Source organism: Microtus oregoni, unplaced genomic scaffold, assembly GCF_018167655.1.
Source record: "Microtus oregoni isolate MIOR12 unplaced genomic scaffold, Mior012 000001F_ref0000356, whole genome shotgun sequence".
Taxonomy (NCBI): domain Eukaryota; kingdom Metazoa; phylum Chordata; class Mammalia; order Rodentia; family Cricetidae; genus Microtus; species Microtus oregoni.
Window position 1 is genome coordinate 83,968,970 of NW_024543060.1, and position 15,338 is coordinate 83,984,307.

Sequence of the window (15,338 nt, forward strand, 5' to 3'; positions counted from 1 at the left end):
GGCTGCTTGCCTCTGGTGTTTTCCTTTTTTTCTCCCTTGTTCTCTTCTCCTTTTCTCTCTTGCCTAGATTTCTCCTTCTGTTATCCTCCCTGCCTGCCATTCCCACCTCTCTCTTCTCGGCCTAGCTATTATTGGACATTCAACTTTTTATTAGACCAGTCAGGTGCCTTAGGCAGGCAAGGTGAAACGGCAACACATCTTTTCCTAATTAAACAAAGGCAGGAGAAACAAATGTAATCCATCCTTACCCCGTTAACAGAGGCAGCAGAAACAAATGTGACCCATCCTTACCCCGTTAACAAAGGCAGTAGAAACAAATGTAACAATTGTAATAACACCTTCACACTGTTAAAGTAACACTCTGCAGCATAAACAAATGTAAGACATCTTTACATCGTTAAGATAATATTCTACAACACATGGAGGAAGGACAGACTGACTCCTGAAAGTTCTCCCCTGACCTCCCTCATGTGCTGTGGTGCTCACATGCCCCACCCCTACATAAATGTAATTAAACATTTAACTTGTTAGGAGACAAATACTTTCTCAGGCACTTTTGTTTATAGTTCTGTGACTAGTAGTGGGTATAACATTTCTTCCCCAAATCTCCATTGGTCACCATATTTCTTGTATGATTTGCTGTTGTGACTCACATATAATGCATCGGTGTCTTTTGAAATCCTGTAAAAGCTCGAACCGCATCAGCCAGACAGCACAAAGGATGTCTATGTTTCCGCATGAACAGGCATAGTTGAGAGTGTGTTTTCTAGTAATAAGGATAGATGGAAGTGTGGCTCCAAATGCAGTTGGCCTCTAGGGACTAAAAGGTCCTGGGGGAGCTGACAAGGTGACCCAGAAACAGAGGCTTTCTAAGGCAAGCCATGAAGTCATGCCCAAACCTAGCCTTCTTCTCTGCTCTTCAGAGAGTTTTTCATTGGCCAGTGTTTGAATCACCTTTGGCACAGCCTTTATAATGCCATCCTTTTTTGGAACCACAGAGGAAAAATAAAATCCATCCCCGTGTGAAACCACTACCCAGATGGTAATTAGAGAATTGTTCACCTGGACGGTGATATTTGTTAATGAGCCTTTCTGTAATTATCACCCAGTTTTTACCAAGTGTGAGTCTCAGTTAGGAGAAACTGCCATGGTCTCCTAAGAATGAAATTATAGAATGTTGGAGAACACAGGCCAGAAATGTCAGTTCGTTGCCAGAGAGCTAATGCGGTGAGTCACTGGCTGGAATCTAGCGTTTTATTGGACCTCAGAAAAGCTTCTCAAATTTGCTTTGAGAGGCTTAGGAATTCATCTCACAAACCCAAGAGCTTCAAGCTCTGACCGAAGAAAGTGGACGGATTTTTATTTCATGATAAAAGTGTTTACAACTTTTTTTTGTTTGTTTTTTGCCTTAGGGATGAAAACTCAGAACTACCTTCCATGAAGCCTGGGATAAATGAACGTGCTGTCCCTTTGTATCCGACTGATGATCTTCGTCAGCACAGACACGAATCAGTATCACATTCAGGTAATAAATAATTACGCGCTCCTTGCTCTGTCAATAACTAATTACTTGACTGTGTTAACAGAACCAGCCTTCAGGTGCACGGCTATTTAGATTCGGGAGAACTGATGGGGTGTGATTACATTGACCTTTACGATAATTTATCCTAGTCAAACTCTTCACAGCCCCTGCTCAACAAGCCCCACCCCTTTCCTTTAACCTTGGGAAGTGGATACATCAACACCAACCCCGCTCCAGGTGCGGGTGCCAATAATTAAAACCTTGGCATGGCTCTGCAGGAAAGATATGTAAACCGTTCCAGGCCGGGGCTGTGAATTGATTACCGCCTTCCCTAATCGATTGCAGACATCCTTAATCCTGTATCATCCTGACAGCGGAGCCGTCAACGGCAATCTGATGAGAGTCACAAGGTGCAGAGGGCTGAAAGTCGTTCATCTCCCCTGGCATGCATGTGGACGAAGAGATCCTAGAAATACGTTGTTGATAAAAGGAACCATCGGGTTTTGTACCCCCACACACCTTCACATAGACCACACACAAATATTACTCCCCTCCCACACACATGCGCACTCCTGCACATACACATGAGCATGAACTCATAAAAAAAAAGAAAAAGAAAAAAAAATGACAAAAGACAAAGTAAACACAGCTATGAGCTACTGTCCCATAATAATTAGTTAACAGCCACGGATGGGCGCTTTGGATAACACACATGACGTTGCAGCTAAGATTCTATTAAATAGTTTCCAGTGAATGACTCTTCATCGTACTGAACAAAGAATTTTTGTTCCTGTACAGCCGAGAGCTGCTTCTGTTGCTTAGCAATGGGCTCTACCATACCATCACAGGTTTGGGGTTTTCCCTTCCAAGGCACAGCACACCCCAGGTATTTCCAGACCACTGTACTCCCATGAAAAAGAACCCATAATCATTCTGCATTTCATCTAACAAACCAAAACTCCTCAAGGCCACACACTTTCTTTTGAGGCTGCTATAAATTCACCATCCTCTTTTTTTTTCAAAGTGGAAACTGTATCCTCTCTCTATGAAGTAACTTGGGGACAGACTGGCCTTTGAGACCAAGAATCGTCCATCGGCTAATACAGGTACAGAGTTGGGGGCTAGGCATCTTTGTGCGGATGCAAGAGGCGTCTCACACAGGGTCTTTGAACACGCTCTGTATGCTGTAAAGTCACAACCATAAGGTACGGACGGTGTCTCCTCTGTGAACTCTGTGATGCTTAGGAAAGATTAACTTGGGGAAAAAAAGCAAACTGTATGGGACAGTATGCTATTAGCTGCTAGATGACAAAGCATGCAAGGAAAGGCCCTTTAAGGATCCTGAGAGGGTGGAAGGGTAAGGGAAAGAGCCCCTGTTAATCAAGTGCCTCCTGTGCAGTAGGCACTTCAAATGGACGGTCTCTTCCAGTAGTCGTAAGAGGACCTCCAAGCCACCGCTGCCATCCCTCTTCATTTTCAGGAGAGGACAGGAAGTCATAAAGGTTAATTGGCTCGCTTGTAAACAAACCCAGGACTGGGCGAAACAGGAGGGCCCTGGAGAGTGGAGCCAGATGAAGGCCCTATCGTAAGCGCAGGGCTGAATTCCAGGCCGTGTGGTCCTCAGAGGACACAGCTCCGCTTCAGTTCAAGCTTCGGGACCTTTGTGAATACCCGTCCTTTGGGCCAACAGGAAGTCCCCTGGGACACAGATAAAGGAAGAAGGATTTCTTTTGATATGGTCTTTGAACAAAGAGGCCTGTGGAATGGTACGGGATTTGTATAGACATAGTCTGACCCACAAAAGCACAACTCCTATTTTGACAGCAGTCGAATCTCTTCCAACCTCACTGGTTCACATTTCTGGCCCAGCTATCTTTCTCCTTGATTGCCTTCAGAACACTCTGGCCTCTTCTGAGGAAACCTTTCCTTGAATTTTATCTCCTACCCTGCTGTAAAGACTTTCCAAGTAACAGGGCGCTTATCACCCCAGACACCCTGACACAATGCCCCAAGGTTCAGTATCACTTAGGAAAACAGAAGATAAGTTGTTTTCTTCCACAGAGAAAAAGATAATACTTGGGTGGGGAAGGGTCCCTCACAGCACCAGACTGGGCTTAGGGAGTGCTCTGCCTTCTTTTATGGGCTGGGTCGGAGCAGGAGACACAGAAAGGCCTCCTGTATTTCTCAGGCAAATACAGTTGATTATCTTCATGGGCCCTGGAGACAGGAAGGACAGAACTCCATCATGGCCATGTCCACACCATTTCTAAGGAACATTTGTACAATGCATGTGTGTATCAAGAAGTGAAATGATTGTTTTAGGTGTGCATTTGTGCACGTGTGTCTGTGTGTATATATGTGTACCTTGTGTAGGTCATACCATAAAGTCAGGTGTTAGTCTTCAATTTCCACCTTGTTTGAGACAGGGTGTCTTGTTTTTCTGTTTTATCAGGCCAGCTGGCCATGAGCTCCCAGGGAATCTCTGCTTCCCATCTCTCGGTGGGTGTGCTGGGATTACTAGTGCTCACTTTGGTTTTTGGGATTCGAACTTGGATTCTCACACTGTACAGCAAGTGCTCTTACCGACTGAGTGCTCCACCTAGCCCCTGCTAGGTTTAGTTTTGTGTAACATTGCCAACTGTCATGAGAACCTGTCATACACACAAACACAAACCACAAGATACTAACTGTAATTTCTGTGATTGCATGTACCATTGAAATGTTTTTATATTGGTTTTTCTTTTTATTTATTCTTTTCTCATACAATACATCCCAACTGCAGCCTACCCTGCCTCCACTCCTCCCAGCACCCTCCTCCCCTCTCCCTCAGATCCTCTGTTCCTCTTGTTCCCTTCAGAAAAGGGCAGGCATCCCAGGGATATCAACTGAACACAGTTAACAATTTACAAAAAGAGCAGGCACAAACCCTCATATAGATGAGGCAACCCAATAGGACAAAAAGGGTGCCAAAAGCAGACAAGAGAGTCAGAGACACCCCACACTCTGCACTGTTAGGAATCCCACAGACACCCCAAGCTAAACAACTATAATATGTATGTAGAAAACTTAGCTCAGACCCATACAGGCTCTGGGATTGCTACTTCAGTCTGTGAGCCCTTATGAGCCCTGCTTAGTTGATTCTGTGGGCCCTGTTCTCCTGGTGTCCTCAACCCCTCTGGTTCCTACCGTCCTTCCTCACTCTCTTTTCCACAGGGTTCCACAGGCTCTGGCTAATGTTTGGGTGTGGGTCTCTGCATCCGCTTCCTTCTGCTGCTGGAGGAAGCCTTTCTGATGACATTGGGCTAGGCACTGATCTGGAGTTCTGGCAGTTGTCTAGGCCTCTGGTCAAGCAGGGGGCTTCCGTCTGAGTTGTGGGTACGGTTTATAACGGTATTTATGAAACACTACCACAGAATATGAAGAAGAACGGTAGGATTTATGCTAGTAATTTTCTTTTGAAGTGCTTGGGATTGAACCCTGGGCCACCATGCTTGCTGAATATGCACTCTACCACGGGGCTACAACGTCAGCATAATTTAAAGAGAACGGCTTCCTATTTTAACACGTTTGCTTACGCTTTTTTCCCTTGCTTTTTTAAATAAAAGGACTGAGGGAATAAAAAGAAATGAAGAAGGAAGGTCCTGAGGGCTCCTAACTAGGGTGGAGGAGAAAGTTAATTGTAGATAAAGGAAAAACATAGCCAGAGGCAGAGACACCTGGGGGCTGTCAGAGTGACTGTGACCCCCAGCCAGGAGGGGGAAAGGGAGGTGATGGTGGTGGTGGTAAGTCAGGAAGGTAAAGGCTGGTGTCTCAGTTAGGGTTTCTATTGTTATGAAGAGACGCCAAGGCCAAGACAACTCCTATAAAAAAGTATTTGATTGAGGTGGCAGCTTACAGTCCAGAGGTTCAGTCCATTATCAGGAGAGAAGCAGGCAGACGTGGTTCTGGAGGAGATGCTGTGTGGAAGCCGCTGACTCACTCAGTGTGGCATCTCTGAGCCCTCAAAGCCAGCCTCCACGGTGATATATTTCCTCCAAGAAGACCACGCCTACTCCAACAAGGCCACACCTCCCATTAGTGCCATTCCCTTTGGGGCTATTTTCTTTCAAACCACCTCAGGTAGACAAAAGAGGCTGGGTAACCAAAATGACTCGATTATATAGGGCAGAGCTTCTGCTGGAAGGGCCGCCCAGTTTCTGTGCTGGAGTTTAGGGGAGGGTGCCCGGGTAGGGACTGAGGGATGCTGGGAGAACCTGGCCGCCAGGTCTGCTTTGAAATGTTAAATAGGCACCTCAGCCTTTTGACCCAGGTTCGACACCTATCAAAGACCTCTATTTCAGTTTGCCGTGCCCCACCCACCCCGCGAGTAATTTAAGTGCCGCCTTCTGGCTTTTTCCTCTGCAGTGCTTAAGAGAAATCATCAGTGAGCCGTGAGGTGGTTGTCTGGACGGTTCTGACGTGCTAGGTTGGCTGGGATGTGGGATGCTTAGGTAGCTAAAGTGAGGGTGGGTCTGGAAGAGATTAGCATTTGAAATCTGTAGACTGACTACGGAAGACAGCCTTCAGCCACAGGGTGGGTACCGTTCAGCCCCGAAGAACGGGACCTAAGAAAAAGAGTGAATACACTCTTCCTAGCTGGAGCATCCTTTTTTTTTTTTTTTTCTTGCCTGCAGATAGCAAAGCTGCTGGTTTGCAGGCCTTCAGGCTACACTGGGAGTGCCAACACCTCAGAATCTCTCTTCTTGTGAGGGCTGAGGGTGTTAACAGCTGTTAAGTAAGAAGACTTCACTAGACCTTAGCCATATAAGGATCTGTCTTTGTTAGGGTTGCCCCCAACTAACTCGTATAACATAATTATTCTGCTTCTATTAATCTGTGTTCTTCCATGTAGTAGCTATTTTACCTCTTTTCCGTTTCTGTACGTTGAACTTTTTCCTTTTTTTAAAAAAAATATGTGTTTATATTATATACAATTATATACAGAATATTATATACAATATTCTGTCTGTGTGTATGCCTGCAAGCCAGAAGAGGGCACCAGACCTCATTGCAGATGGTTGTGAGCCACCATGTGGTTGCTGGGAAGAGCAGTCAGTGCTCTTAACCTCTGAGCCATCTCTCCAGCCCCCGTTGAACTTTTTCCAAGTCTCCTGGCATCGCCCGTACACCTAGATCCGACTTCCCAGTTTCTCTTTCGCTGCCCGGAAGTCCCACCCATACATACCTCCTGCCTCGCTATTGGCCATTCCGCTTTTTATCACAGCAAATGCAGCGATACATCCTCACACACTGTACCGATATCCCACAGCAGGGAAGCGGAAATAAGAGCCACACAGACTCAACCACTGTGTGGGACACAGAACAAACAGACAGGGAAGAGTTAAGCCTCGTTGACACCAGTGCCCGGGGGAACCCTGCTTGAGCTGCTAAGCCACTTTGAACTGGTGACCAAATCCACGGTACAACCTGGGAACTCCTCAAGATCACTTTCACTTCCTTCCTGCTGGAGCTGGATCCCTGTGCGAGCGCTGTGTGCTTGATTCCAGACAACGTGAAGAAGGAGGCACCCGATATAACATTTATCCAGCCAGCACTCACTGGGCCTTGCCTCATGGTTGGTGTTATCAATAACTGTTCATAATAAACAATGGCATTTTACCCAGAGAGGCTCCTCCCTCCTTCACTATCTTCTCTCCGTCCTTCCTCCCACCCTCCCTCTTCCTTTACTTTCTTCTTTCTTTCCTTCCGTCTTTAATCCTTTTCTCCTCTGTAACAAGTCTTTTTCTGTACTGCCAGGCAGCTCCCAAAAACTGACATGGAGACATCTTATTAATTATGAAAGCTTGGCCTATAGCTTAGGCTTGTTTCTAACTAGGTCTTATAACTTAGATCAACCCATTTATATATATTTTTATACATTTTAAATTGATATTAACTGAGCTCTACATTTTTCTCTGCTTCCCTCCCTGCCTCTCCCCTCCCCCCACCAGCCCTCCCCCAAAGTCCCCATGCTCCCAATTTACTCAGGAGATCTTGTCTTTTTCTACTTTCTACTTCCCAAGTAGATTAGATCTACGTAAGTCTCTCTTAGTGTCTGCATTTTTGTCTAAATTCTCTGGGATTGTGGATTGTAGGCTGGTTTTCTTTGCTTTACGTTTAAAAACCACCTATGAGTGAGTACCTGTGATAATTGTCTCTCTGTGTCTGGGTTACCTCACTCAAAATAATGTTTTCTAGCTCCATCCATTTTCCTGCAAAATTCAAGCTGTCGTTATTTTTTTCTGCTGTGTAGTACTCCATTGTATAAATGTAGCACATTTTCCTTATCCATTCTTTGATCCCATTTATATTAATATATGTTTTCTCTTCCATCCTGCACCTCGTGTTTCCTTTCCATGTCTCCTGACATCTCCCTTGTTGGGAGCCGCAGACCCCTGGTTGCCCCCTGACTTTCTCTGCCTGCAGCTGCTCTGAGCACGAGACCCTGACGTCAGGCTGGTGAGTCTGCAGCTGAAAGATCCCTAGAGCTGGGCGTGGCTAAGGATTCCTATATAAGATGCCCCTGAGCACAATAAAGTGGCATTTGGCATTCTTGTATTAAGGATGACCCTTGACTACATCTCTTTCTCTCTTTGTCTCTGTGTTTGTATGTATGTTTTTAAGTCTCAAGCTTAGTTCCTGGCTCACATACCTGTCCTGTAGTGGCAAGGGAGCTATAGGACCATCAGGATTTTGCAGAACTGTTTGGGTGTTTACACTCCTTCATCCCTAGATACCTCCTCCCCTTCCTTCCTCTCCTGGAATCCTAGCTATACCTCCTATCTAGCTATTGGCCATTCAGCTACACCAATCACAGCAATATACCATCACACAGTGTACAAATATCTCACAACGCTCCTCCTCCTCCTCTTCTTCTTCCTTCTCCTTCCCTCCTCCACTTTCTCCTTCTCCTCTTCTACCTCCTTCCTTTTCTACCCCTTTGTATAAACCAGACTTCTCTGTTACAGGATATTTGCACACTGTGAGGATGTTTTGTTGTGACTGGTTTAATAAAAAGCTGAGCCGGGCTGTGTTGGCGCACGCCTTTAATCCCAGCACTTGGGAGACAGAGACAGGTGGATCTCTGGGAGTTCGAGGCCAGCCTGGTCTACAGAGCGAGTGCCAGGACAGGCTCCAAAGCTACACAGAGAAACCCTGTCTCAAAAAACAAAAACAATAAATAAAATAAAATAAAAAGCTGAATAACCAATAGCGAGGAAGTGGAGGTTAGGCTATACTTCCAGGAGAGGTTAGGCAGAGAGAGAAACTCAGGGGAATGAATCTAGCGTTTCAGGGGATGCGAGCAAGACACTGGGGAAGTCAGACATATAAGATGGAGGAGATATAATATAAATTAATATAAATGGGTTAATTTAAATCTTAAGAGCTAGTTGGGAACAAACCTAAGCTAAGGCCAAGCTTTCATAATTAATACATTTTCATGTCATTATTGGGGAGCTACTGGTCCCAATGTAAGTCCAACCCCACTTCTCTGGGACTCATGATGCAGCCCAGGTTGACCTAGAAGTCATGATCCTCCTGCTTCATCCCTCTGATGCTGGAGTGAGAGCAGTGTGTCTGTGTGTTATTCCTCGAAGTTTGTTTTTATATAAGTGAGAGAAACAACCAGTAGGAACATGACTCCCTGGTGCCGGGCATATGGCTGAGGATGCGTCTGTGGCTGAGATGGGCTAATGATGGCTACGCATCCTTGACATTCCTCTCGTTGAGAAGTGAGATCTGTTTCTTTTCTCCTTGGATCTGGGCTATGGCTGAAGAGTCTGGGAGAAAACAGGCAGCTTCTGCCTTTGTCCCTAGAAGCCCTGAGCTTCTCTAGCAGGCAGCTGAGTAACCTGCTGTAGGGAGCAGGGAGAATGCCTGAGAAGACATGGAGGAGAAGAGCGTCCAGATGAACCTAGCCTTTTAGATGATCCTGCCAACAAGCTAGTAAAGGACAGAACCAGACAAAGCCACCGGATGCTATCAAATAGGCTTGACAACAAATACTTAACTAATTCCCTGCCCCAGCAAATGACAGTCTAGGTGGGGAGAGCAAATCCTCCTGAGATTTGCAAGGATAGGATGCTTCTGTTTATAGTTGTGCATTTTGTGTTCTGAGGTCATAGGGGAAAATCAATGAGGGTCATATTCTATAGCCCTTTCTGCCTTTTCTTTTTCTTTTCAAAGAGGCTGAGCCATTGTTACTTGCGTGGGTAGAAGGTGGGGGCTTGTTTGGGTAGAGACAATAATATTTCAATCCATATCACACTTCTACCAAGCTGGTGTCCAAGCCTCCAAGCATTTATGTATCTGTTATCTAGGAGAAAAGAGACACTCAGAAGCCTTTAGTACCTTTAATGGCTTGCCTCTTTTTGCTTATTAAATAATCAGATTAAATTTTCATTTTAGCATGAGTGTTGGCTCTTTGTTCAGAACTGTATACTCCCTGTCTAGCTATCACACGGGTTGGATGCAGGCCCACTTATCAGCACAAAGGACAGGAAGGGAGCTCTCCTTTTCTGGGGTAAATGGCTATATTTGCTTGTTATTAAGATGTAGCTGAGCTTTTTAGTGGATTGTTATCAGAAAGAACAGTTTAGCATTAATTATGCTAAAACAAAATCCTTATATTTAGCAGACACTGTCTAGGCTTTCAATGGACTTTATGAAATAACTCAAGATAAAAACTTAGTTCATTCAACTCCTTGGTATTTACTGATAGCGCATCCTGGCAGAGCCATGGTGATTTTTACTTTTCCTTGGAGAGAAATTTTCAACAGGATTCATGGTGAAGTTCATTTGTAGTCAATATGACCACTTGGTAAGAGTAATGTCCAGGGACTTTTGTGGGCATGCAAATTTTTTGTGCATATTTTTATGATACTAAAGTCTATGGTTTTCAAATATATGGCTACGCTTGAAACAGGCTTATACATTCTTTGTTGTTCATTAAAAAAAAAAACCTTTCCACTGGGAGATGTAACTCAGTGGTAGAGTGTTTCTCCAGCGTGTGTAAGGTCCTAGGTTCAACCCCTGAGCAGCTAATATAAATGAATAATATCCGGCAACCATTGAGTTGAGTGTGCATTGGAAAATATAAAACATCTTAGCTCATTCCCCTGGGACCAGGGCAGCCTGCTTCTATTTTACTTTACTTGAACAAGAATCTAAAGCTTGGCTGCTAAATTATTTTCATAAAATAACTCAGTCTCATTTATGCCTGCTATTTGAATTTTATAGTTAGCGCCTCTGTCACTGTGATAAAACGGACCAAAAATAACCTAGGGAGGAAAGAGTTTATGTTATTTTGTGATGGTTTACTCTTTTGTCTTTTTTTGGGGGGGGGAGGGGCATACCATCCAACACCCAAATAAATCACACAGAGGCTTATTCTTCGTTAGGAATGCCCAACCTTTGTTTGGCTTGTTTCTTGCCAGCTTTTCTTAACTTAAATTATCCTGACTACCTTTTTTCCTCTGGGCTTTTATCTCTTTTACTTCTGCGTATCTCACTTTCAGTCTATGACTGACTGTGTGACTGGGTGGCTGGCCCCAAGCGTCCTCTCTCCTCCTTTTCTTGCTCTTCCAGATTTCTCCTTCTATTTATACTCTCTGTCTGCCAGCCCCGCTTATCCTTGCTCCTGTCTTGCTATTGGCCATTCAGCTCTTTATCAGACCATCAGGTATTTTAGAGAGGCACAGTAACACAGCTAGCTTCACAGAATTAAACAAATGCAGCATAAACGAAAGTCATAGACCTTAAAATAATATTCTCCGACAAGTTTATTTCGTCTTACTCTTCCAAGCGGTAGTACATCATTGGGCATAGCCAAGGCAGAACCCTAAAGTCAGGGGCTGAAGCAGAGACCATGAAGGGGCGCTTCTTACCGCTCTGTTCTTCATGACTTACTCACTTTATTCTCTAACAATGCAGAACCCCCAGGTCACAGGGGTGGTACTGCCCACAGTGGGCTGGGCCCTCCCACACAATCATCAATCAACACTGTGCCCCACAGACATGGCCACAGGCCAATCTGGTGGAGGCATTTCCTCAATCAAGGTTCCCTCTCCCTCTGTGACTGGTTTGTGTTAAATTGACAAAAATGGAACCAGCACGTTGAAGCCCATACTTCCTCTCTAACCAGTGACACCTGATGTCAGTCCAGTGGATACTCAGTAGATAATTTAATTATGGAAATGTGCCATTCAGGGAACTTAAGGTTGGTTGTTACTTAGTACGAGGATCTCAAGAATATCTTCTTACTGTTAGTCTCTCAGTCTTGCACTTAACTATATCACTGGAAAACCAGTACCTGGGCTGCCTTCTCTTGAGCAATGTATCTGAAGACCAGAAATGTTGCTTGATGAATATTTCAGTACCTTATGCAAAGCAGCATGGGAAAAATCACTTAATTTATCTGGTATTTCATATCAAGACTCCTTTGATAAATTCCTGCTTGAACCAGTTCCAGATTCTTCTGTATCTCTGGCGTCTCCTGTAACTCTGCCCTTCTTTATCCCAGCATCCTTAGTTTGGTTGTCCCTCCTGTACTTCCTGCCTGACTCTCTGCCTGCCAGCTTTTAATTAACCCATGGGAGTAATGCATATTCACAGCGTACAGAAAGATTATTCCACAGCACAAGACATGGTGGCACTTATCTGTAATCTCAGCTACTAGAGCTGGAGAATCACAGGTTCTAGGTCAGCCTAGGCAACTTTGTGAGCCTCTGTCTCAAAACAAACAGTAGGGAAAACAGAAAGAAGGCTGGAGATATGGGTCAGTCGTAAGGTGCTTTCCTAGTATATATGATGCCATAGGCTCAATCCCCAGTACTGGATATAGTAAAGTAAGCTAAAGGTTGAACTGTCTTCTTCTCCTCCCTCTCTTCTTCCACCTCTCCTCCCCCTCCTCCTTCTCTTTTTGAGACAAGGTCTCACTTTATAATCTTCTCTGGCTTTGCTGTGTGCACCAAGTTGACCTTGAACTCACAGAGGTCTGCAAGCCTGTCTTGAGTGCTGGGATTAGAGAGGCGTGTGCCACTGTGCCCTGCTTACTTTACTTTGTTATCTTACTTTATTTGCAAACTCATGTGACGTTATCCTTCTGTTAAAATTTTGATTCTTATTGTATAATGGGAAAATACACACTTTAGTACATTGGAATTTTTCAGTTTCTTGTGACCTAAATCAAGATCTAGTTTGTGATTATTTGATGTCTACTAAAAGAAGGAATCTGTTTTTCTCTGTCTCTTTGTCACTTTATTTTCACATCTATGAAACTGGAAGACTTCTTTGACTTGTTATTTTTTTAATATTGTAAAAGTAAGGATCAAATTGAAAGTCATAAAAATACTCTTTCTCTCTTCAAACCCACAAGGAGTATATCTTGACATAAGTAAACATAAAAGGAAAGGAAATGAGGAAAAGGGAATATCTCTCCTCGAAACTCTGGGTAACAGGTGCTCAATTTTCTTAGGGGCACAATTCAAACTGACAGAGAGGGACTGGCCAGGGTGGTGCAGGAGCCACCTGCAGTGATGATTCTGATGTTTGTTCCCTTAGAGGCCACTGACGTTGGACATTAATCTAAGTGAAGCTATAACGTGGTCCTGAGAAGAACCACCGTGTGCTACCTCGGGTAATGGTCCTCCACTAGGTTGGTGGGTGGTGGTTCACTAGTCAGTTAGAGCCACTCGGGTTGCTTAGGAGGCAGTACAGAGAACGGTCCACAGTTGCACCGGAAGAGGAATTTGACGGTCATGGGCATCATCCTAGAGGTCTAAGTCATATCCTTAACCGATAGCCCCTAAAATTGTTTACTGTAAGGAGTCCAGCCTTCAACGCCAGCTTTAATTCTTATGCTGCTGCTGCTGCCCTCTTCTCTTCTGAGAACTCTCATCTCACCGTTGCCTCCCCACCTCCTGGACTGGGTCATCAACTTACCTTGTAGTCCCAATAAAATGTCAAGTATGTCTAGACACTACAAGTCACCAAAAAGTGCCTTAAACTTGAAAACAAACAAATAAACAATGTGAGTATTTATTGTGCTATTTCTTTTTCCTACCTGTGTAACAATTGTTGCAGCATATTGCTGGAAAAACCATGCCTCCTTTTCTCTCCAAGAAGGCAGGAATCCTCAGCCATTTGGAATCATGCAGAACCCCTTTACTTATTTGGGTGAAGGTAGCAATTATTGGTACCCCTTATCCACCTTTCTCCCTCCTACCCCAAGGACAACAGTTCCAGAGCTAAGGATACCGAGGAAGCCTCTGTGTAACTCAAGAATAGCAGTAGTAGGAGGTGGCCGTTCGCTGATTCACTGGTAATATTTTGGCTTCTATTAGGACAACAGAGTCCATCACATGTGATTGTCTGGTATATTGGAAACAGCATGAAATGAGAGGGACTTGGTTAAAATTTAGGTTTTACTCTGTATTGACAGTGAGATTTTAGCTGACATTGACGTTCCCGAATCTGCGAGTATTTGAAATGTTAAAAGAATTCCTACCACTTATATAAAGATACTGTCACTAAGATGGCGAGTGCCTGTCTAAAAACACTGGAGCACGTTGGCTACTGGCAACTGCACACACAGTCGGAAGGCTTTGAGGAGGGAGGTTTGTCACTGTTTGCTGATTGAAGTGTTGGTAAAGGATTCTTTTCTTACTCTCAATTACTATTTTTTTGGGGGGGGCGGTAAGCCAGGTATTATGGAACACACCTTTAATCCCACACTTAGAAGGTAGAGACCAGTGGATCTCTGTGAGTTCAAGGCCAGCCTGGTCTACAAATTGCAGGACAGTCAGGAATTTTACACAGAGAAACCCTGTCTCAAAAAACAAAATATCATAAAACAAAACAAAAAAAGAGTTGGTGGGGAAGAAATGGCTCAGCTGTTAAGAGCACATACAGCTCTTGCAAAAGACCTCAGTTTGGGTCTAAGCACCCACATCTGGTAGATCAAACTTCCTGTAACTCCAGATCCAGGGGATCAGATGACCTCATCTGGCCTTGTACAAAGATCTGTTTTCACGTGTAAAACACACACACACTGTTATTCTTTCGGTCCCTGCCCTGGCCACGCCCACTCCTTTTAACCCCTGACCTCGCCCGCCATTGCTCTCTCCCTGTGTTCTCTCCCAGTGTACACACGGGGCTCTGCCTCTCTCCTCCTCTCTCTCCCTTCTTCTCTTTCTCCTCTCTCTCTCTCTCTCTCTCTCTCTCTCTCTCTTCCTCTCTCTCTTTTCCTTTCTTTCTTTCTCTCCTTGTTAATAAATTCTTATATGGCTATTTCCTGTGTTTATATGTCTGTTACTGCCGCCACCGCCAGCGCAGCGCGGGCCCTCCCGCGCCGCTTTTTCTCATGGCGGGCTCCGCCAGCCCGCCCCAAGGGATATTTTTTAAGAATAAGACACACCCTACAAAATAATAAAAGAATTAGTAGCTGGGCAGTGGTGGCGAACGCCTTTAATCCCATTTAATCCCAGCACATAGTAGGCAGAGCCTTTAATCCCAGCACGCAGGAGGCAGAGGGGGCGGATCTCTGAGTTCGAAAGCAGCCTGGTCTACAGGAGCACGTTCCAGGACAGCTAGGACTGTTACACAGAGAAACCCTGTCTCAAAAAATAAAACACAACACAACAAAACAAAGCAGTTACATCCTTTTTGGTATATCATCCAATTAATTAAAAAAAATGAATTGCCGAGTTTATTAATCGCTTCATGTTTTAAGAGTAATTTGTGCATTTGTGCAAGTGTGTGTTTTTACTGGGCATGG

At 44.5% G+C, this 15,338-nt stretch overlaps 1 protein-coding gene across 1 annotated transcript in view; it reads left to right on the top strand.

Moving 5' to 3' along the window:
- Positions 1 to 1,412: 1,412 nt before the first annotated feature.
- The window catches only part of Cradd (CASP2 and RIPK1 domain containing adaptor with death domain), a 146,592-nt gene continuing 132,666 nt past the window's right edge, over positions 1,413 to 15,338 (top strand). Inside the window, exon 1 of the mRNA XM_041677792.1 lies at positions 1,413 to 1,525. Coding sequence (XP_041533726.1) covers positions 1,454 to 1,525 — 72 coding nt within the window. The 5' untranslated portion in view covers positions 1,413 to 1,453. The remainder of the gene's footprint in view (positions 1,526 to 15,338) is intronic.